Here is a 22,903-nt window from a genome sequence, read left to right as displayed (position 1 = left end):
AGCAAGAAGTCATCATCTTAGTGGTTCAGGAATGTCCTAGGTGAAAGGGCACCTGAGATTAGGAGAAGCGCTGTTGGGAGCCATGGGCTTTGGGGCCAATGGGGGCAGAGGAAGCAAGGAAAAGCATCTGGTGTTATGGAGAGACCCTTTGGGCCATGCGGGATAGTATTGTTGGGGATTCAAGCAGAGAGAGAGAGGTGAGGCAGTGGGGGTATCAGCATGAGGGGATGGAGGTACCACAGGAAGGGGAGATATCAGAGTGGGGTGCTTCATGGGGGACGTGCTGTGGAGAGGGAAGCAGGGGGAGATAAGGGAGCCCCAGTGGAGGGGAGGCAGTGTTGGAACAGAAGGGGAGGGGTTGGGGGCAGAGATCAGTGAGGCAGCCCGGGGTACCGGCTGGTGAGGGTTAAGGCAGTAGAAAGGAGGAAGTGGCAGAGGTGAAAGGTTAAGGCAGGAGGGGAGAAGGGGAGTCAGAAGATGGGGTGCTTGGGGGTGAAGGTGAGGTAGTGAGGACAGGTAGAAGTGACAGATGGTCCAGCAGGGGGATTTTAGGAGTGGGGGGAAAAGTGAGCAGGAAAAGGCTGGATTCTAGGAGGGGTAGGTGAGGCCCTGAGGGGTGAGATGACAGAGTTTGGGTTGAGGCACCAGGGGAGAGTCAGGCTGTCTCACCTCTCCCCTAGGAATCCCCAACGTACCTCACCGTATCCCCCTGCTGCTGCCACCCTCCTCCTCTGCTCACCTTCTTCCCCATCTCTGCTGGAACCCCCTTCCGGCTGCCACAACTCCCCACCACCCACATTACATTCACCTCTTGCCCTCACTGGTTGGGGAGATGGACAGTCATTCCCTGCCATGAAGCCACCCTCCTCCCTGGATCACCAAAATGTCCCAGCACAACTGCCTTTCATCCAATACCCCTCAACAAAACACCCAACACCTACTTTGGCCTCCCGCTACAGTGTCCCCAGTGGCAGGCTCCCAGCCTACACTGTAGCAGTCTCCAGATGGTGAGCTGAGCTTCCACCCTCCTTCCCTCTCCAGACTTCTCTCCATGTGAAATCCATCCAGACTCCCCAACAGCTCCCCCCTGAGCCAGCAGTGCTGCACCGCCTGTCAAGATTCTCCTCCATCAGTTCCTAGTCTCCCCTCTTGCTTTCCCCACACTCACTCCTTCTCTCCCTCTTGCCCCAGACTCCTCGTTCTCTCTGCCCCAAACAGCCTCCCATCCCAGTCAGTTTCTCTCCCCCTCAGCTCTTCTGGCTTCTCTTCCCTTCCCCCAAGATCACCAGTCTCTCAAGCTTTTCTTCACAACATGAACCTTGTTCTTTTGAAATAATAAATGGCAGCCAAGGTTCTCCTGTGATCCCATGACTCCAGGAGCTGGGGCTTTAAGAAAAATGCCAACTATCATGAGAGTTGACAGCATGGCTTTCCCCATATCTCCATCACAGCTGTCCCCTCTGATCCTCCCCATAACTGTACCTCCCCATGCTTGCAGGATGGTGGGGGAGAAGCCTCTGCCCCAGCCAATGGTGCTGCCTCATGCCCTAGCCAAGCCCCTCCTGCTCCCCTCTGCTGACAGAGCAACCCCTGCTGGCACAGGGCTACAATGGCTAATCCCCACTGGCTGGAACCTAACAGCTGATCTGTAGTGGCCAGGGAAGGGGGAGGGTTCTCGGTATTGCTGCATAAAGCAGCCTCAGGTTCCTCTGTGCTGCTCCCTTCTGCAGCCAGCCAAAGTTGGGGAGCAGAGTTCCCCTTCCTTCCCAATGCCCACAGTTACCCCCAACCTCCCTGCTTCTACATCCACTTCCCCCACAATGCCATCCTTCCGCTGACTGACCCTCCCCCAATTGATACCCCATCATCCAATTGCTACTTCCTCCTTTCCCCTTTCCTGCTCCTGGAATCCTCCATGTCTCCTCTCCTAGGAGGAGGAGGAAAAGTCCAGTTCAGGATCCCGCCTCTTCCTCCTCCCACCCCGGCTCTCTGTTTAATTAGTAGCAATAGTGAGATCTTTGTGCTGCTGTGATCTGCTCTGGCTAAAGATGTCTCTTGTGTGACAGGGAGAAGAAATTAGCTTTCCTGTACCAGCAGGGCCACTGCCTTTCCTTATTGTGGCAACTCTTCAGCCTGGACACTGCTACAAACAGCAAGAAGTTCTGTCGTCTGGCAGCGCTCATGAAGGTGAACTCAGCAGAGGAATCGGAGGATGAGAGCCAGGTGGGTCCACCCTTGCCGCTGGGAACCCTCTCCTCCTGCCCCCAAAGAAGAGGAAGTAACTAGCAGCATTGGAAGTAACTGTGATGACAGGACACACCCTGCAATTGGGGCATCCTGGCTGTTATGGAGCAGATGTCTGATTTCAACGAGCAATGGGTTGACCTGTAAAAGCTTTGCTTTGGATAATCATCCCAATGTTCTGATGTTTTTCTGAACCTCATTCACACTGTCTAAGCCTCTGGGGCTGGAAATCTCATGGAAAACCAGATTTCTTGTCAGATTTCCGGCATGCTTGCTCCTTTCTGTCTTGGCTGGTAAAACATGCCCATGGTCTTCCTTGTAATGTTGCAGCACTTCTGTCTCTGGTAAGAACTAGGGAGGCAGAGATGTGGTGAAATGACAAACAATTACAGTTCACCAAGCTTTTTTAAACCTCCCAAAAGAGTTGATCTGAGGTTCAGTTTCATTTTTTTATTGTAACAGTTCAGCTTGGTTTTGATTTTTAAGCTATTGCTAATTTTATGTACACTAGTTTATATTCTGTGCCTTAGCACCTAGCACGGGGGGCAGGATCCTGAATGGAGCCTTTAGACATGAGCATAATAAATGTTAGTATTAATAATCCTAATTTTTTTTAATGGTCAATGTTGTAAGAGAAAAAGGAACAAAGAAATTTGGGGGCTTCTGGTTTATCCATGTGTCCCTTTTGAACCTACACAAGATAACGATTCAGTCAACAGTTTCAGGCTCTTGTTTTTTCTTGTTTGGAACATTTTAGATCATTTCGTCCTATACGGAATTCTCACTCTGCTGCCAGATGATGGGTTACCAAGATGAATGGATGAAATATGAGCTGATGGCCATCCAGCGTAGCTCTCACCTCCAGGTTATTGGAGGAGGGCTATTAACAACAGTTAAATTAGCACAGTCATTGGCCTATATGAAGCTCTGCTTGGGTAACCTGCCCCTATCTATTCAATTAGGTAAGTATGCTTTCATCATATACTGTGAAGAGAAGGTGTCAGTATTAAGGGAGAGACACTTAATACATTTGTTTTCTCCACAGGCTATCGAGCCCATGAAATGTGTGTGCGTCTGAAGAAACCCAAGCTAGACTATCTGGTTCTCTGCATGCTCTTCAAAGCTCTCTTTCTGAGCATCAGGTATGATGCAAATTTATGTTCCCATATGGATGGGCTAAGGAGAATGGTGTGTAGAGAAGAAATCTAATAGGGTACTGTGGGAGGTCGATGGCGACCCAAGTATAGTAAAAGTAAAGAATTCCCAATGACTTCAGTGGGCAGGGCATGTGGTTACAATGACAGAAGACAGACCACATAAGTTAGTGTCTCTAGGAAGGGCATCCTTATGTTTAAGGCCCTGTATAAATCACCTTTTTTTTTTTTTTAGAAAATTCCCAACAGTTTGCAAGGAATGAATTTGACAAGTAAATGTAGTTAACTGTAAGGAAAAATATGTCAAAGACCACAGTTTGGGGGCATTTTCCATGCCCTCCACGAAAATGTGATTTACACAGGGCCCTATTTATGGTGTCCGGCCTCACGGCTGACCAAGGAGGAGATGGAGGGATAATACTGAGCAATATCTAACAGCTCTTAATGTGAATTACTATCGATGAGAACAATGTGCCCTTGACAGAAAGATCTGGGACCAAGGAACTCCCTGGTCTATAGAGCCAGGAAGTAAGGAAGTATGGACAGGCTAAGTTTGGCTTTTTGCTTTGGATGGCTGGTACTTTTCTTCTGAAGTGAATTTCTTCCTCACGAGGAGGCAGTTTGGATCCCCATACTTGGGATACAGGTACCTCTGTCACATAGCTCAGAAGTGTCAACTGGAGTCATGTGGTACCCTTATTTCCTCCCACCCCCAGCAGATTAGAAGACTGGTCTGCTTCTTATTAGACATCCCTCTATAACGACTCTCTCTGAGCCACAATGGCTTCCTGAACACACTTCTTCTCACAACTGTTCCTTCTGCTGGGGCATGTTTGTCTGCGGTGATAGGTTGGCCACCTGGCTTCTATATGCACTGTTCCTGGTGCTTTTCCTTGTCAATGACCAGCTGGAAAGGCAACTAGCTAGTCACAGTGGACCTTGCAGACACTTATATGCACATAGGGATACTTCGTGCACCTGGGAAGGACCACAGTGGAATGTCTCTATCCACTCGCTATCTTGTCAGGCATCCTTGAAGCCCTTCTCCATAAGCTTGTTTGCCGAAGATCCTTGGAGAGAAAAATAGGATAGATACATGAGTGGAATGATGGATGGGAGCATAGAGAATGAGACATGGAAAGAGGAAAGGAAATGAAGGGATAGTGGAGAAACACCCCAGAATAAAATGAGTCATGCAATAATTCTCCATGGTGTCTAGGTACCAAGATTGTGTGCGAGTGCTGAGTTGGATGGAGGAGTTGGTCGTTAAGGAGGAGAGAATCATTGGGATGGCTTATTTCTTTTCTTACTGTTTAGAACTCTTGCTTTATGCTGGTAAGTACTGTGTGATGAGGACAACAGATAATGGCGTGCTTTGCAAAGACACTCCTGGACAGGGACAGTCGCCATGTCAACACTGCCAAAAAATGGTGGCGCCGTTCTGGCATCTCGTTTGTGGTTACACTGCAATTGACATGCTTTTAAAGAAGAGAGCTAAAAGGTTTAACAGAAAAGGGGTGGTAGCTCCGATGAGGGGATGTTGATATCTGTGTGAACGTTGAAGCTTTTGGGATATTCTCATACAAGTGTGGGAGGTTGTAAAGTTGGCCAACAAACCTCCTAAGGCTAACTGGGGTTTTGCAGACTTCACTCAGCCGGCATGGAGGAATTCCCCTGATCTCTACCCCAATCACCCTGCTCCTTTTAGCCCCTGGCACTCCGCACAGCTAAAGCCTTGTGTACACTTAAAACCTTTGCCAGTATAACTATCAGTTTTCAGAGTAGCAGCCATGTTAGTCTGTATCCGCAAAAAGAAAAGGAGTACTTGTGGCACTTTAGAGACTAACAAATTTATCTGAGCAGACAAATTTATTCAATGTGGTTGAAATGGCAAAACCCTGCTAATGGAGATGCAATTATACCAGCAAAAAAATCCTTTGGATGGTACATCTTATACCGATTTGGTGAAAGACATAAACTGTACTGGCAAAAGCCCTTTCCCCCGGTATAGCTGCTATGTGCTAGGGCTTTGGCTGGCACAGCTATCTCATTAAAAAAATCACTTCCCTAACTGACTTAATTAGGCCGATAAAACATTGAATCATAGACCTAAGGTCTCCAGGACCACAGCTCCCTTCGTACACACTTCAGAAAGCCCACAAAATGGGGGATGGGGTGAGAACAGGGGGCTTGGCTGGGAGATCAGGTGGTCACTTCACACCACCTTACAGTGGGTTTCTGAGGTCTGCAAGAGGGGAGAACTCCCTTGTGAGCCTTTGATTGGTGGTGGGAAACCTTTTTCTTTGACAAGTCTAGCCTCCCTACTGATCTATGCTGTGAGCTCTGCTTCTTCAAGGGAAAGGGCTAGAGACTTTCCTTGCAGTGAAAGTCTAGGGCTCCAGCAGTCCTTTTACATGCTACACCAAGCTAGTCAGTGTAGGAATGTCTGTTCCTTGGAGTATCTGTTAAACGTGTTCAATAACTTATTGTAGGCGAGGTTACTCTCACAGTCATAGAATCATAGAATATCAGGGTTGGAAGGGACCTCAGGAGGTCATCTAGTCCAACCCCCTTCTCAAAAGCAGGACCAATCCCCAATTAAATCATCCCAGCCAGGGCTTTGTCAAGCCTGACCTTAAAAACTTCTAAGGAAGGAGATTCTACCACCTCCCTAGGTAACGCATTCCAGTGTTTCACCACCCTCCTAGTGAAAAAGTTTTTCCTAATATCCAACCTAAGCCTCCCCCACTGCAACTTGAGACCATTACTCCTTGTCCTGTCCTCTTCTACCACTGAGAATAGTCTAGAACCATCCTCTCTGGAACCACCTCTCAGGTAGTTGAAAGCAGCTATCAAATCCCCCCTCATTCTTCTCTTCTACAGACTAAACAATCCCAGTTCCCTCAGCCTCTCCTCATAAGTCATGTGTTCCAGATCCCTAATCATTTTTGTTGCCCTCCGCTGGACTCTTTCCAATTTATCCACATCCTTCTTGTAGTGTGGGGCCCAAAACTGGACACAGTACTCCAGATGAGGCCTCACCAATGTTGAATAGAGGGGGACAATCACGTCCCTCGATCTGCTCACTATGCCCCTACTTATACATCCCAAAATGCCATTGGCCTTCTTGGCAACAAGGGCACACTGCTGACTCATATCCAGCTTCTCGTCCACTGTCACCCCTAGGTCCTTTTCCGCAGAACTGCTGCCTAGCCATTCGGTCCCTAGTCTGTAGCTGTGCATTGGGTTCTTCCGTCCTAAGTGCAGGACCCTGCACTTATCCTTATTGAACCTCATCAGATTTCTTTTGGCCCAATCCTCCAATTTGTCTAGGTCCCTCTGTATCTTATCTCTGCCCTCCAGCGTATCTACCACTCCTCCCAGTTTAGTATCATCCGCAAATTTGCTGAGAGTGCAATCCACATCATCCTCCAGATCATTTATGAAGATATTGAACAAAACCGGCCCTAGGACCGATCTCTGGGGCACTCCACTTGACACCGGCTGCCAACTAGACATGGAGCCATTGATCACTACCCGTTGAGCCCGACAATCTAGCCAACTTTCTACCCACCTTATAGTCATGATCAAAGGCAGTGATCTGCTGAAGCCAATTCTCTTTGGGTTTTTGGTTGTGGTTGTTTGTTTTTTATCCCTTACAAAAGTGGCAAAAAAGTTGGAAGAATTTTGAAACTCTTTTTCTGCTCTGTAGTTTAAGGAGAACCTCTTTCAAAAACACCTTTTAGAAAGAGAGGGATGGATAATGGGACCCAAGTGGCAACTTTCCTTATGGAAGGACTGCTGCTGCTCCACAACATAGGAATTGCTTTGCCCATCCCTGCATTGCATCCATTGTGGAGAACAAATGTAATCCACACACCTCCTGAGTGTGGTGTTCTGTCCCATCTAATGGCCACTCAGAGAGAGGTTGTGAGTCCACTTAGAGAGAGGTTATGAGTCTGCTCTACAGCCTTAGCTAACAGCCTGTTGGCTTTTAGCTCATGCAGTAGAGGCTCATGCACTAAGCTCCCGAGGTCCCAGGTTCAATGATGACTGGGGTCTGTCAGTGTTACAAGTGGGGGCTTGTCTGGGATTTCAACTGGGAAGTCTCTGAAGCTCAGGACATGCCCCATCACCTAGGGGAAGTATATAACCCACACATCTACTGGGTGTGGTGTTCAGTCCGATCTAGTGGCACCAAGACCCTCAGAGAGAGATTATGTGTCTGCTCTACAGCCTTAGCTAATAGCCAGTTGGCTTTTAGCTTATGCAGTAGAGGGTCATGCACTAAGCTCCAGAGGTCCCAGGTTCAATCCCAGCTGCTGATGACCTGGGTCTCGGTGTTACAGAAACATGGGCAGTTTAAAAGCGGACTGCATGCTTGGGTGAAAGATTATTGATGCTTTCATTTTTTTTGCCCAGTACGGGGTTTCTCCCCTTGCACTAGAGACCACTGATACAGAGCCTATGACAGCCCTAAGGAGCTCAGTTAAAACCCCAAATCTTGCAGCTTTTCTTTTCAATTTCCATTGAGATCTGAGAATTTTTTTCTGCCAGGTGATTCAGCTACTTCCAACATCCCTCTTGACTATCTTTGTACCTGTTGAAGTTTTAGAATAGGGAAGTACACTCCCACCAGAAGGGGAAACGGCTTCTCTAATGCAAATGTCTTTTACAGGATTTTCATTTAAGTCATTTAAAGAGTGCCTGGAATTCATACAGCGCAATGAAAAAAACTGCATCCTTATGTCTCAGAACAGCATCATGCTGGGGCTGTATTCATCCCTGGCCATTTGGTAATATACGAAGTCTCCTCAAAATTACTTTGCTGTGTTACTAGTTTAGTCTTTATCTAGCCATATGGTGGCTTGGAACTTGGAAACTTTGGCTGGATTCCGCCATCTGTACTCATGTTGAATAGCTCCTTAGTCCGTGAGTCCTGCTGAAATCAGAGTAACTGCTTGGCTGATCAGGTACTTCTCAATGTGAGTAAGGGTGGCAGAATTGGGCCAGTTCTACTAGAGGACTGAATGGGGTATTGATGAACCTTAAGGCCACATTATCTGGGGGAGTGGGGTGGGTGGCTGAAAAGTTTTGGTCATCATGTCACATACCTTGGATGGATAATTTTAGGTTCAGTAAAAACATCTTTATTTTGCACTAAATTATTATAATCAATATCATTGTGACTAGGGGCCCTAGTCATGAACCAGGACCCTGCTGTGCTCGGCGCTGTACAAACACAGAACGAGACAGTCACTGCCCCCAAAGTACAATCTAAGTTGGTGGTAATCATATCTCATGCTTTGCTGCATGCATTAGGAAGAATTCCTCTCCCCATTGTATAACACTGTGCAGGTGGCTAGATGCAGCGTGAGTTTTCCATCTTCCTCTAGATTGGTGCCATTGGCCAGTCCAATAGTCTAATCCCCTACAGCAAATCTTATGTGGATCTCTTGCTTGGTGATCTAGGTTTGCCAGACTTCATCAGTGGGGAAACTTCAAGGAGCCTTTTGAAAAGGCCAGAAGGTTGCTGAGGAGAACTAGCGCCTCATTCTTTGCTATCAGTGGATTCTGTAGATTCTTGGAGTGTGAGGTCCTTGTGCTACGGAAACACATTGAGGAAAAGCCTGAAAGTGTCCGGGACACTCGTACTAAGACGCTAAAGGTGAGAGCGGGAGAAGTTCACATTGTGTGGAAAGACTGTAAAATGCAATACCTCTGCAACTGGAGGCCTGATATCTCCTGGGCATGGAGGACCTGATCCAAAGCCCATGATGTCAGTAGGAATCTTTCCAGGTTTCAACAAGCTTTGAATCAGGCCCATTGAGAGCAGCCATCTGTCAAGTTTCCCAACACCTCCCTTTCTGCCACTGGGCATTATGGTAGGTCAGGACGGGAAGCAGACTGTTAGGGGGCTTATTCCTTCACCCACTTCCTTCCCTGGTCCTTCTCGCATGAACAGAGAGCACCAATACCCAAAGTCCAAAGGTACAAACAATTGGATGTTTGTTGGGGTGAACTTCCAGCAAGCATGATTCCAGTTTCCTTCCTTAGTATCCTCCTTCCCAGCTCTGACACCACAGAGCCTTACACTTGTGTCCTTGTTCCCATTCCTGCCCTTAGCAAAACATGATTCCAATTTCCCCACCTCCATTCCCTGTTCCCATTTCCCCTCCCCACGCCCCCACCCACTCACTTCCTGATTGACTGCAGACTATATAGTAAAACTTGAGTCCTGCTTTGCTATACCTTAACCAATCATTTTCCTGAAATTTAACTAACCAATCCTAACGTATTGTAATATGATTATGTAACCAATTATATCCCACCACCTTAATTAGTTTACACCCAGCAAAATTAATTATACAGCAGGCAGGAACACTCACAGAACCGGACAGAGATTATGCAGACAAACAAAGCAAAGTGGGAACTATAATGACAAAACAATACAAAAGTGAGGATTTCACATCCCAGCTATTGATAAGTGAGTTCTTGCTAGACAGGATGCTATCAAACTAAGTTTCCTTTTACATTTTCTAAGCGTTTGCCTTTCTCTGGAGGTGATAGGCACTATCAGGACAGGATTGTATTCCTAACAGCCCAATAGCACCTTATTTCAGTGTGACTAGTTTGGAATGTGAGGATGTGACCGGTCGGTTCCCAGCTTATGGCTGCCTCTGCTGCTTAGCCAAAGATCTTAGCCTAAGCACAGGGCCTCAGACTGTCACAGTAAGAGAAGGACCTTACACCAGCAGACAGTGATTTTGATTCTTTCTTTTATACCCCTAACTAGCCAAGTGATAAGAATACACCTAAATTCTTAGAGTATAGGCCTTTACAGACAGGCCTGAATATCTATATCCTAACACAGACTAGGGGCAGTCCAGAGTCATGGCCTCGTGGTATGTGGGTAGTCTGGTAACTGGGAAGACAATTGGTATTACAGGCAGTCCCGGGCAATGGTGAGAGTTCTCGCAGGGGGTCTGTAGCCAGGAGATCCAATCCAAGGGTGTGGGTTGGGAAGATAGGGTAGATGCAGTCAGGCAAGGCAGAGTCAGGTGAGACAGTAGGGCAGCAAGGCAAGGTCAGGCAAAACAGCAGGGCAGCAAGGTGGTCCAAGCACCAGCCAGCAGACAATGGCCTGCTGCTCAGACAGATTCCTCTGCCTGTCGGGGTCTTTATATAGTCCAGGTGCCCAATGAGAATGCTGTCAGTCCAGCCAATCAGGAGCCTACCTGCTGTGGGGTCGTAGGCCTTTAGCACTAAGACTGCCGGTCATGGGTAGTGGCTCAGCAAGCTGCCATGGCATGGAGGCTGGGGGTACCATTGAGGAATCCAATGGACTTGGATTCAATACCAGGGTCCTGACACCTGCAGCATTCCAGTCCTGTGTATCTACTCAGCTCTACTAGCCTTGGTCTCCTCCCTTGAATTGCCTAGTTCCCTATTCGGGCCCCTGTGGTTTTAACGGCTGTTCAGGTGGTGGTTTGGTTTTGAAATCCCTTCGGTGTTTCACTATAGCTTAGCATGAGCAATAACTAATGCAAAGTCTATCACAAGTGGAGGGGGAGGTTGATCTTAATTTTGCTTCTTTCCAGTTGATTCATCCAAAAATTGATGGTAAGAATTGCAAAAACTCTTTTTTCCCCATAATACACTACAATGGAGAGGAGGGAAAATCACACATACACACTTCTATTTTTGGCATGGAACATGGAAACTGGTCAAAAGTGATGTTCTATATTTGTATGTGTCCAGCTGTGCGACGGAGGAGGGGAGAAGGCATTGACATTTTTGTACTGTGCAGCTAGGTTTATGTCTACATTGTAGAGCTTTGTAGGGGAGACAGAGAAACTTGAATTTGATGCAATAAGAGGCAGGAAGCCAGTGGAAGGTCTCAGAAAGTGGGGGCAACCCTTGATCAAACAGCAGTATTTCATTATTATAGCCCTTCAACTTCCAGGGCCAGTACTTTGTGGGGTGAGAGAACCATGACAGATTATTCTGATGTTGTGAGGATGTGGAAGAAGATGCTATTAAGACTGTGACAGATGACCCCTTGTCCCCATTCCACTCGCTTTCAAGAAACATATCTTTAGGATCCCCTCAGAGTGGCCTCTGGACAGGAGGTAGAAGAGAAATCAGCCACACAGAGTACACAGTTCCCAAAGAGGAATTGTCCTGTAGGCTGGATAAGAGACTAGTGCATAGCCAAGTTAGTGCGTGCTGCCTAAGTGCATGATCAAGACAAGTTCATACAGTCTGAATCCTCTTGGATTTTATCTCGCCCCCTGCTACTTTTTATCTCTCTGCAGGTTTCCTGTTTCTTTCTAGCTGGCTCTTCTCCTCAGGCATACTGTATTCCTGCAAAGGGATCTCAAAGCTCTGGGATGTCATCCTGACATGAATCTCAATTGTTCTCTTGTTAGGACTTGGACCAGGTTCTCTCTCGATGCTCCACAAGCCCTATCTATTACCCTAGGGTTTACCACCTGAAAGCCTATACCTTCCTGGTGTTGGGCAATGAAGAACAGAGCCAAATCTACCTATCCAAAGCATTCAAACTCTGTGACATATATGGAAACCTCCTGGAGAAATCCTGGCTGGAGATCAGCAATGTAAGTCCCGAGAACTGGTAATGTGAAAGCTTTTTCCTTTGAGCACCAGATGAGCTCGTCTCTGGGAAGGGATTTAGGATTCCCTAGAAGAAAGTGGAGCTGGCTGCAGGTCAATGGCTGCAATATAGAGAAAGTCAAGGGAGAGGTTGTGAAGGCAAATGATCAAAATCCTGGATGGAGCTGGTGGGTGCCTGCAGTAGGCTATACCTCCCTAGCACCCCTTGGGGGAGAGGGTGGGCACTGTTCCTGTGGCAGAGTCCAGTGCTGTTCAAGGCCTCTGCCCCCTTGCCCAGGGGTGGGGGGAATTAAAGTAGCCCAAACAAAAAGTTTGGGAAGCCAAAGAAAAAGAAAGCAAAAAAAGACAAAAGTACCTGCCCTTCTCCTTTCTGTGAGGGCCTGGGCGGGCAAGGCTCTCCAGCTGTTTCCCCTGTCAGCAACCCCTGCTTCTGGGAGTGCACTGCAGTCCTGCTCCTTCAGAGTGCTGTCCCAAACTGAGTTGGGATCCTCCTTTTTAAGGCCCCCACCCCCATACCTAGGCTGGACAAGCCTTACAGCTGCGCTGGCTTGAGGCTGGTTGTGCCAGAGGAGCTCTTTAACTCCTTCCTGACAGGGGCGGGGAACTGCCCCACCACTGTGACATACACCCCAAGCCCACCTAACTGCTAACTTCTGCTAACATTTGTGATATATTCTCAGACAGCCTGGGGCTGGCATGATATTCGGGGACAAGGCTTGGGGGAGGAGCGTGCACAGCACCTGATCCTTCACCCTGCTGTGTACATCCACACCCACCCACATCATCAGGACTCTTCTCCAACAGAATGGAATAGAATCTCTCAAGGACTCTATTAACTGTGCTACTGCTTACCTTGCAGTGGTGACTATTTACAAAACCCAACAAATAAGCCCCCAAGTCTTGCCAGGGTTATTCTGCAGTACTCCTTGTCTACACTACAGAGAAAAGTCAATCTAAGCTATGTAAGTTGAGTTCAATGAATAGCATAACTCAAGTCGATGTAGCTTAGATCTATTTACCGCGGGGTCCACACTACGCGATGTTTATTGGGAGACCCTCTCCTGTCAACTCCCCACACTCTTCTCAATCTGGTGGAGTATAGGAGTTGACAGGAGAGCGATCTGCAGTAGATTTAGTGGGTCTTGAGCTGCAAAAATGACCACCGATGTATCGATCGCCGTGCGTCAAGCGCCCGTTAAGTGTAGACAAGCCCACATTTGCCAAGCTGGGGATTGAGATTCAGCCTGAGATTTCAACCCAAGTGTCTCACTCAGTATTTTGTGCACAGCACTTACCTTGACGTCACTGGACTGGTTTTCAGGACTATGGTTTAAGAAGCATAAATTCCCATTCAAAACATTTAACAGGTTTAGGACCATTTCTAGTACAAGTCCAACCATTCCAAAATAACATTGCTTCCTGCTCTGTGCCTCCTGGAACTTGTGCTTTGGCTCCTTGACTGGAGTAAATTTTGATGGAAGATCTATAGGAGCATCATTTTTAGGGGCCAGTGGTTTTCTCTCTAGTGCAAACTTCATATTTGCAAAATTAAATCTCCTTTTCTTGTTGTCCGTTCTTCTGTCTACGCCTGCCTGCCCATCATGGCTTAGTCAAACTTGTCGTGGTTAACATAGCATGTTCTCCCTAGCATGGCTGTAACATGCTCCACATCTACACACACACTTGGGTTTCTGTTACGCTACAGACCGTGCTGTCACAGGTTTTTTGAGGTCCACCTTGATTGAGCCTCAGTCGTTTTCAGTGTCATTGTGAGAAGAGGGTAATGTTGTGTTAGCCCAAAGAGTGCAAATGGACCTCCCAGTGCAATCCCATACTGCAGAGGTGGCCTGTCTGGTCACTTGCCTGCATTCCACTGCCCAGGAGACAGCCTGGCCAGCACCCACCTACCTGTACAAACAGTGCAGGACACATGGATGGCCCCTATCTGCACAGTGCTTCCACAGAGGCAGGCTTCTTCTGCTGATTGATTTGCGATCTGATCTCTACACTGCCTCGTTGGATCATCCGACCAGGCTGCCAGCTGGCCAGCACTGACATCAGCATGCTGACTGCCTTATGGACAGGGCCAGAGGCTGTGGTACTGCATGACCACAGCATCTAGGGAAGGTGTATGGTATGATGGCATTTCCCAGCATCAGGCAGAGATGGACATTCCCTGTCCTGGAGACTGCATTGTGAGAGTGATAGAGGAGAAGGCATCTGAGTGCCAGGGGGAAGAGGAATCTGATGAGGTGCTTCCTGAGACAGCTGCAGGTTCAACCCTGGAGAGCAGGAGAAATGCCATTCAGATCTGGTAAGCTACTTTTTAGTTGTGAAAATGTACAGATGGGGTCTGATTTGGGTTGGGAAGGGAATGCATTCCCAGGTTCTCCTGAGTGTGTGTTTGTAAGAGCCCTGCACAAGCCACTCTTTCCCTCCTTCCTTTCTACACCTCCATCGCATGGTCAGTCGGTCCCAGCACACCACGTCCCCACCACAATTTCCCTTTCTTGACCCCACCCCTTCCTGTTGCCTGGCCGACTGTTCCAAGTAGGGACAGAAATGCCCAGTCCCTGATGAACAGCAGATGTCTGTTCTGAGATGTCAGACAAGCAGAGAAAAATGTAAAAGGCCCTCAAGCAGCAATGCAGAAAGACTTAAAAACAGGAGCATTACTAAAGATCTAGTGCAGTCTGGCCCAGACACCTACATGACAACATATCTGCCGGGCCATGTGCCCTAAAGCACCTGCAAAGAGGCTGGTATAATTGGAACATACTGCCAGATGGTAGCATGCCTGCAATGCATGAAAATCAGTGGACGCTAAAATACGTTTTCATGGTACACTCTGAATGTACGGGATATGGAACAAGTGAAGGCAATCACAGGCGCAATGGACATATAACAGTGGCAAGCATTCTTACTGGAAGAGTTTTCCATTGATCGTATTAGTACCTGCTCTAATTTTAACCCACTCTTGTGAGGTAATGTCAGAAAATATCTCAAAGCCAGTGCTCTAATGTAGTTTGTGCGTTTCTTCGCAGAGCCGATTTTCTTCTCCTGCCCAGGGAGCTGATTGGAGCAAATGGCTGGGATGTATAGTTTGGAATTTAGAAGTTAAGCAAAATGGATACATTTGTCTCATCCCTTGAAAGTATTAGGCTAAGAAAGGTATGATAGCTTACTATGGATGCAAACTCAAAACTAGTTGGTTTGTCTTAACAGGGCCTTCTACCATGGCCCCAGCTGCACAGTTCTGTTCTGAACCAAGGCAACAAAGGCCAGTGTGGGTGCTGGAGTTAAAACTCTCCTTTGCCATGATGCCAAGTGCTCTGAGACCACAGACTACCATGTTGACCAATATTATCTCACTGTTTCCTTGTGCTCCCCTATCTGTCTGTATCCACCCATTGACTCTTGTCTTAGATTGTTAGCTCCTTGGGGCAGGTATGTTTTTTTGTTCTGTTTGTCTAGCACCTAGCACAATGAGGCAATACAAATAATAAATAATAATACTAATAGGCAGGCTGACAGCTTTGGAGCCCGGAAGCACCTGCTATTGGCCTTTTAAAAAGACATTGGCCAGAAATATGTTTGGTCCAATCACAGCTGGAGGAGAAGGGAAAAAAGAAGTATGGGAAGTCTACAGCTAGGATGACAAATAAATCATGGTCAACTACTTTCATCAGAAGGACATGCACCAGGAAGAGAGGGGATTTGAAATACGGATGTCTGAGAACTTTTTCCAGATCCAAATGGACACAGGTAGAGTTCTAACCACCTGAGTAAGATCCTTCTCCGGCTCCTTGTTTACAGTACTCTGCCATACAAAATGCGGAAGACTGAAGTTTGGAATCAGCCTTTCCAACCACAGGCTCTGCCAGCCTAGCCTGAGAAATTCCACCCTGGTGGCAAACTGAGAGAACAATTCCCCTGTCAAGATGCATTTTTACCATCTCGGAGGACAGTTCTGTGGTTTGACGGTTCTGTTCTGGTGTCATTGTAAAGGCAGCTGGCCTGCTTTATTGCTAATAAAGTCTTTTGTAAGATAAATCACGACAATATTTACACTTCCAGTATAGCGCCTCTGTAGCATGAAGCACGAGTAAATCATCAAATGAAAACCATTCACTTTACACCCTAAAAGGGTGTAAGTAATGGGGCTTAAGGGGCCTCAACACTCCTGTATGGGTTATCTGTATCATGGGTCACAGCATGGGGAGCTGAGTAGTTTCAATGGGGTGCTACTTCCCTTCCTACATACAGGCAGGGAATCCAACATGCCAGCCAGCAGTGCTGAGCCAGCATGGAGCGGGAAGAGATCTGTGCCTGGTGTAGGCGTGGTGCAGATTACTTCCTTCCCCGAAGCCAGCTGGGAACCCAGGATCAAATTGCAACTTTTGTAATCCGTTTGTTCCCTAGTTTGCCTGTGGGGCAGTGTGGGATAGATAGTGATCGATAGCAAGAATAGGGTGGCTCTTGTCAGACTTCTCCCCTTCCTGACCATCTCGGAAATGCTGTCTCTGAAGATTCAGTCTCATTCTGCAAAAAGAAAAGGAGTACTTGTGGCACCTTAGAGACTAACCAATTTATTTGAGCATAAGCTTTCTCTCTAAGGTGCCACAAGTACTCCTTTTCTTTTTGCGAATACAGACTAACACGGCTGTTACTCTGAAACCAGTCTCATTCTGGCCTCTCATTTCTCTTTTGTTCTTCCTAGGAGTGGTGGTTCACTGGAAAAGACCCCATGGAAGACTTATGGCTGAAGGCCGCGCCAGATTTTCCCAAGTGGGAAATAGGAATGACAGAGAGAGACTTTCCAGAGATCCATAAAACCAAGTACTTGCTGCGGGTGCCAGTGTTGGATATTAATAATCCTTTCCCAGAACCTGAGATCCCCAATGTCTGAGCTGCATGTAGTTCTGAAATGACCTACCCAACTGGAGCACTTTGTAAGCCTTTCTAGCCAGCACTCCCCAAATTTGTAAGCATTTATGATATTCCTATGCTGCACATAACAACGCCTGCTCTCTGCAAAGCCCTCTGTATTTGTTCATCTCTTCCTTTGGTAAATATAGGTTCTAATGTCTCACTGTGGCTTGCTTAGACCATTTTTACTCACCGTTAATTAAACTCTGCAATAGCTCTTTTATTATAGTAATTTATTCCTTTATAATCTGGAACAGAGTCTCATGCTATTCTGAAAAAGGAAAGTCTAATTTAATTTTTTTTAAACATTCACGACTAAAATGCACTTTCTTCAACAAAGTCACTACAACTCTCCACCTATCACAGATGTTTTAGGCATCCCCAGCTGGTGCTGTTCATGGCTAGTTTCTGTATTTTATTAAAAGGCATGAAGTCTGTTGTGCGATGCCTTGTGGTAAGAGAGATCCTGTGTATGAGGGTGCTAATCCGCGTGGCCTTCAGCTTTGCTTCAGCTGGACTGCTGCCTCCATCTTAACTTTTGAAAGGAAACAGACACGGGAGATGAGAAGCCGAAGGCATGCATTCAAAACTTCTTGTTTGGGGTGTGCTGAGAAATAGAGTTGGTGGAAAAATTATCACTGAAATCTGAAGTTCCAAAAGTTCAACCCGATGAAAGCATTGAAAAACAGGAAAAAAAAAATGTTTATCAAAGTTCTGAAAATCTGGAGTCTGATAGAAATCTGTGTCTGCACACTGGGAGGGAGAAAACATTTTAAAGTGAGGAATGGATCCTGGACAGTGTGCATTCAACTCTGTTCTGACACAGGTGATATACAAACTCTCCAACACTGCATCCTCTAGCTCCTGAGGAGTTTCAGTAAGTGCTGCCGTTACCAAGCAATGACGATGAGAGGTAAATAACCAGAGTAATAATAACCCTGCACGTGTCAGTCACCACAACAGCAAAATATTCCCCTCTCTCTCCTTCCTCTCTTTGGCCCCCACCCTGAAAACATTTAAGGATGTGCTTAACTTCATGCACCTGAATGAGCCCCTTGACTTCAATTGGGCATTTGTGGTGCCAGAGTTTTGCAATTTTTAGACACTAAATGTACCAAATAACTGGTGAGAAAATAAAACTTTCCTCCAAACTACCAAAAAGCAGTGAAAACAACTTCCCCTCAAAAATGCTCCCAAATTCCCCAAAAGAGGACCAAAAATGCACAGAAATGATCAAAACTGCCCCCCAAATGCCCAAAGTGACACAAGCTAGGTTGTTTTTTTAAAAAAGCTTCAAAATGGTTTAAAATGTGTTCTTAAAAAGTGCCCCAACTAGCTACAAAATGGTCAAAATCTTTCCCCCCAAAGGTGGTCAAAGAACTGTGCACGGGCAGGGGTTCCTGTCATGAGTTAATATGTTAGTGCAGAGGTTCTCAACCTTTCTCTGAGGCCCCGCAAAATGCTATAAAAACTCCACGGCCCACCTGTGCCACAACAACTGCCTATAAAAGCCAGGTCTGGCGTTAAGGGGTAACAAGCAGGGCAATTGCCCAGGGCCTCATACCTCAGGGGGCACCGTGAAGCTAAGTTGCTCAGGCTTCGGCTTCAGTCCCAGGTGGTGGAGCTCGGGGCCCCAGGCTGCAGTCTTGTGCAGCGAGGATTTAGCTTTCTGCCCTCGGTCCTAGCAAGTCTAACACTGGCTATGCTTAGTGGACCCCTTGAAACATGCCAACAGCCCCCCCAGACCCCTGTTTGAGAACCACTGTGTTATTGTATGCTGAACTGACACAGGGATTTTGGTAGTACAGCAATGCCATCCCCTGGTTATTCTGTGTATGGAATATAAATGTATTTCATGCTGAGAAATACTCAGTAGTTATTCACTTTAGCAGCTCATTCTGTCATTATGATTTCTGCCTTATACCCTCTGTGTAGGATTAGTATTATGCTGATATTCAGGTAAAAAAAAATAAAAAAGCCCTTGATATAACAGCCAAGAGGCCACCTTCCATCCCCCCCAAGCTGAGAATTCCAGTGGAAGCCAGTTTCTCTTGGAGTCCTCTTGATACTTTCTTGAATTAACTTTCAGAGACCACATATGATCTGTATCGGGGTTCTCAGCCTGGGGCATGTGACCAGGTATCAGGGACCAACTTGCCCTTCCCATATTGCTAAATGGGCAGGTCCTGTATGGAAAAAGTGAAAACCACTGATCTATATATATCTTTGATCTTCTACATGTTTATTTACCAATGTCTGGAAAATGCCAGGCCCAGGGTAACGTTGTTTGTAGAGGGCACCCTGCTTACACATGAATATGCACATTCTGGAAGTGGAGTAGGTGGTTACACATCTGGGAATGTCAGCTTGAATATGGCTTTGGGACAGAGGTGGGTAAACTATGGCCCGTGGGACCATCTTACCTGGCCCCTGAGCTTCTGGCCCGGGTGGCTCACCCCCAGCCCCTCCCCTGCTGTTCACCCTACCCCCAAAGCTATGCCACTGCACGGGCAGCAGGGCTATGAGCTCCTGCCGCTCTGAGTGGCATGGAAAGGGGGCGGCAGTGCGTGCGGTGGTGGGGGGATTGGATAGGTAGGGGGTCCGGGGGGGGCAGTCAGGGAGCAGGGGGCAGTTAGGGACGGTGGGCCTGGGGAGCAGTCAGGGGACAGAGAGCAGTTGGAAGGGGCGGAGGTTCTGGGGTGGTCAGGGGTCGGGGAACATGGGGGGGTTGGATACGGTGTAGGAGTCCCAGGGGTGCGGATAGGTCAGGGCAGTCAAGGGATGGGGGGTTGGATAGGGAGTGGGATCCCGGGGGGGGGCGGTTAGGGGCGGGGGTGCAGAAGGGGGCAGTCAGGGGACAAGGAGCAGGGGGTTGGAGGTTCTGAGGGGGACAGTCGGGGGCAGGAAGTGGGAGGGGGCGAGTAGGAGGCAGGGGCCAGGCTGTTTGGGGAGGCACAGCCTTCCCTATCCGGCCACCCATACAGTTTTGCACCCTGATGTGGCTCTCGGGCCAAAAAATTTGCCCACCCCTGCTTTAGGATCTCCACCTTACCGAGAAGGGTAATGTTTGCCTGGCAAACCCATTGAGGTCAATGGCCTGCCTGCATGAATGTAAATTAACAGTGGAATCTGACCGTCTGGATTTTGCTCTTGGCTTTGACCACAGCCCATCGAGGCCAATGGGATCGTTTCCATCAGGTCAGGTTCCTTGTGTTTCACATGTGCCAGTGACACTTTGCTACCAGCATTTTCTCCACCTACACTCAAAGCCCTTTAGAAATAATCGCTGGAGGAGCACAATGCTGTGAGCTCTCTGTCACTCCCCTGGGACAAATGCACGTGCAATTAACCACAGCCCCACCGTCCCACCCATCCGCACGGGGCCAGCCTGCACAGCAGCCTGCAGCAGGGGGCGCCGTGCGCCCACGCGCCCCGCATCCCCCGACAGCCTCGCCAAGCTCCGCGGCGCCCCGGGCATGCGCAGGGCGGCGTGCGCGCGAGAGGCGCCGGACCCCAGGCAGCGCCTTCGATGGGGGCGGGTCCGGAGCGTTCAGGCACCGCCCCCTAACCCCACCTCTCACTCATGCGTGCCTGGCTTGTGGGGAGGGACACAGACGCGCCGGAAGTGACGTTGCCGGGGGCGGAGTGCCCGCCAGATTTGAAAAAGTGACGTGAGGGGCCGCGCGGCGGCTCAGCTGTGTGAACCTCACTCCTCTTGGGTCAGGTGAGCGGCGCGCGCCGGTGTTCACCCCTCCCCCACACCGGGGCTTGCCGCTACGAGCCCCCGGCTGCCCGGGGAGAGCGCGCAGGGGGAGGGGGGTCGACGGTGCTGGGCACTGGAGCGTCAGTGCCTCGCGGGGGGGTGATGGGGCCCCGGGCGGGGGTGTCCGTGCCTGGGGCCCCGGGCATAAGAACGGCCAGACTGAGTCCCGCCAAAGGTCCATCTCGCCCAGCATCCTGTCTTCCGACAGCAGCCGGTGCCAGCTGCCCCAGAGGGAGTGAACAGAGCCGGGCAATTGTCCAGTGATCCGGCCCCTGTCGTCCACTCCCAGCGTCTGGCAGTTGGAGGTTTTGGGACACCCAGAGCATCGGGTTGCGTCCCTGACTATCTTGGCTCCCCGCTGTTGATGGGTCTATGCTCCATGGACCTATCTGGTTCTGTTTTGAACCCTGCTGTAGTCTTGGCCTTGGCAACATCCTCTGGCAAAGAGTTGGCAGGTTGACTGTGCGTTCTGTGAAGAAGTACTTCCTTTTGTTTGTTTTAAACCTGCCGCCTATTGATTTCACTATGTGAGCCCTGGTTCTTGTGTTATGAGAAGGAGTAAATAATACTTCCTATTTACTTTCTCCACACCTGTCATGACTTTATAGAGCTCTGTCCTCCTTCAGAGTCTGTCTTCTAGGCTGAACGGTCCCAGTCTTTTGCATCTTTCCTCATATGCAAGCTGTTCCATACCCTGATTCATCGACCTTAAGGCCCGAAGGGACCATCATTGCAGGCCACAGAACCTCGCCCACCCATTTCTGTAATAGACGCCTGACCTCTGGCTGGGTTACAGAAGTCCTCAAATCACAACTGAAAGATTTCAAGTTACAGAGAATTCACCAAAAAGAAAAGGCGTACTTATGGCACCTTAAAGACTAACAAATTTATTTGAGCATAAGCTTTCGTGAGCTACAGCTCACTTCATTAGATGCATGTGATGAAGTGAGCTGTAGCTCACGAAAGCTTATGCTCAAATAAATTTGTTAGTCTCTAAGGTGCCACAAGTACGCCTTTTCTTTTTGCAGATAGAGACTAACATGGCTGCTACTCTGAAACCAGAGAACTCACTATTTATTCTACTTCAAACCGGCAAGTGACATGTGCCGTATGCTGTACAGGAAGGTGAAACCCTCCTACCCCATCCCCAGGGTCTCTGCTGATGTGACCTGGGGGAAAACTTCATGACCCCAAATATGATGATTAGACCCTCACTGTATCTGAGAGATCTACCAGCCAGACAGCTGGGAAAGAATTCACTGTAATAACTCAGAGCCAACCCCATCTAGTGTCCCATCTCTGGCTGTTGGAGATATTTGCTACTAGCAGTTGCAGATAGCCACATCCATTGTAAGCAATCTTGCATACCACCTCCTTCATAAACGTATCCAGCTCAATTTGAAGCCAGGTAGGTTTTTTGCCCCTACTACTCTCCTTGGAAAGCTCTTCCAGAACTTCACTCCTCTGATGGTTAGAAACCTTCATCTAATTTCAAGCCTAAACTTGTTGATGATCAGTTTATATGCTTTTGTTTTTGTGCCAGCATTGGCCTTTAGCTTAAATAACTCCTCTCCCTCTAACCATATATTTATAGAGAGCAATCATATCTCCCCTGACCCTTCATTTGACTCAGCTAAACATGAGAGGAGACTCAAAGAGCTTGGCTTAAGGTAGGTTTTCCATTCTTCTGATCATCCTACTAGCCCATCTCTCCACCTGTTCCAGTTTGATTTCATCTTAAATATGGGAGACTAGAACTGCACACAGTATTCCAGATGAGGTCTCACTAGTGCCTTGTATAATGGTAATAACACTTCCCTGTCTCTCATGGAAATACCTTGCCTGATGCTTAGAGCCCTGCGTGGATACAAAAAATGTAGATCTGCATCTGCCAGAATCAATGTGCATCCGACCTGCTATCCACTGGCTGTCTTTTATGTGTATCTGCACAAGCAGCAACAAGCTGTCTCACAAGGGCCAAAGATAGTGACAGGGTGGAGAGTGCAGATGAGTGAGGAGGGGGTGGGGTCTTGCAGTGAAGAGGTGGTATGAGGGCAGGTACTGGGCATAGGGGGCGGCACGGGGGCAGGGTCTCGGGGAGAAGGCGTGGCATGGGGGTTGGAGGGAAGGGGCATCGCATAACGCTCCCTGGGGGCTCGTGTGTGATGGCAGCAGC

General features: G+C 48.1%; 2 protein-coding genes across 3 annotated transcripts in view; both read left to right on the top strand.

Annotated features, from left to right (window-relative positions):
- ADCY10 (adenylate cyclase 10) overlaps positions 1–17,169 on the top strand; it is a 103,586-nt gene extending 86,417 nt beyond the window's left edge. The window contains exons 31-38 of the mRNA XM_073358100.1: positions 2,067–2,223; positions 3,002–3,206; positions 3,290–3,386; positions 4,618–4,733; positions 8,077–8,194; positions 8,871–9,066; positions 11,831–12,019; positions 16,756–17,169. Of these exons, the coding sequence (XP_073214201.1) occupies positions 2,067–2,223; positions 3,002–3,206; positions 3,290–3,386; positions 4,618–4,733; positions 8,077–8,194; positions 8,871–9,066; positions 11,831–12,019; positions 16,756–16,944 (1,267 nt within the window). The 3' untranslated portion in view covers positions 16,945–17,169. The remainder of the gene's footprint in view (positions 1–2,066; positions 2,224–3,001; positions 3,207–3,289; positions 3,387–4,617; positions 4,734–8,076; positions 8,195–8,870; positions 9,067–11,830; positions 12,020–16,755) is intronic.
- A 3,431-nt stretch (positions 17,170–20,600) lies between these two features.
- Positions 20,601–22,903, top strand: part of NUF2 (NUF2 component of NDC80 kinetochore complex) — a 36,055-nt gene continuing 33,752 nt past the window's right edge. The window contains exons 1-2 of one of the 2 annotated variants that reach the window (XM_073358206.1): positions 20,601–20,688; positions 22,322–22,397. The gene's annotated coding sequence lies outside the window, so the exon portion shown is untranslated. The remainder of the gene's footprint in view (positions 20,689–22,321; positions 22,398–22,903) is intronic. The other variant, XM_073358207.1, reaches the window with a different exon arrangement.

Source organism: Lepidochelys kempii, chromosome 8 (assembly GCF_965140265.1).
Source record: "Lepidochelys kempii isolate rLepKem1 chromosome 8, rLepKem1.hap2, whole genome shotgun sequence".
In the NCBI taxonomy this organism is placed as follows: domain Eukaryota; kingdom Metazoa; phylum Chordata; order Testudines; family Cheloniidae; genus Lepidochelys; species Lepidochelys kempii.
The sequence above is the reverse complement of the archived record's forward strand: the minus strand, read 5'-3'. Positions and strand labels throughout refer to the sequence as shown.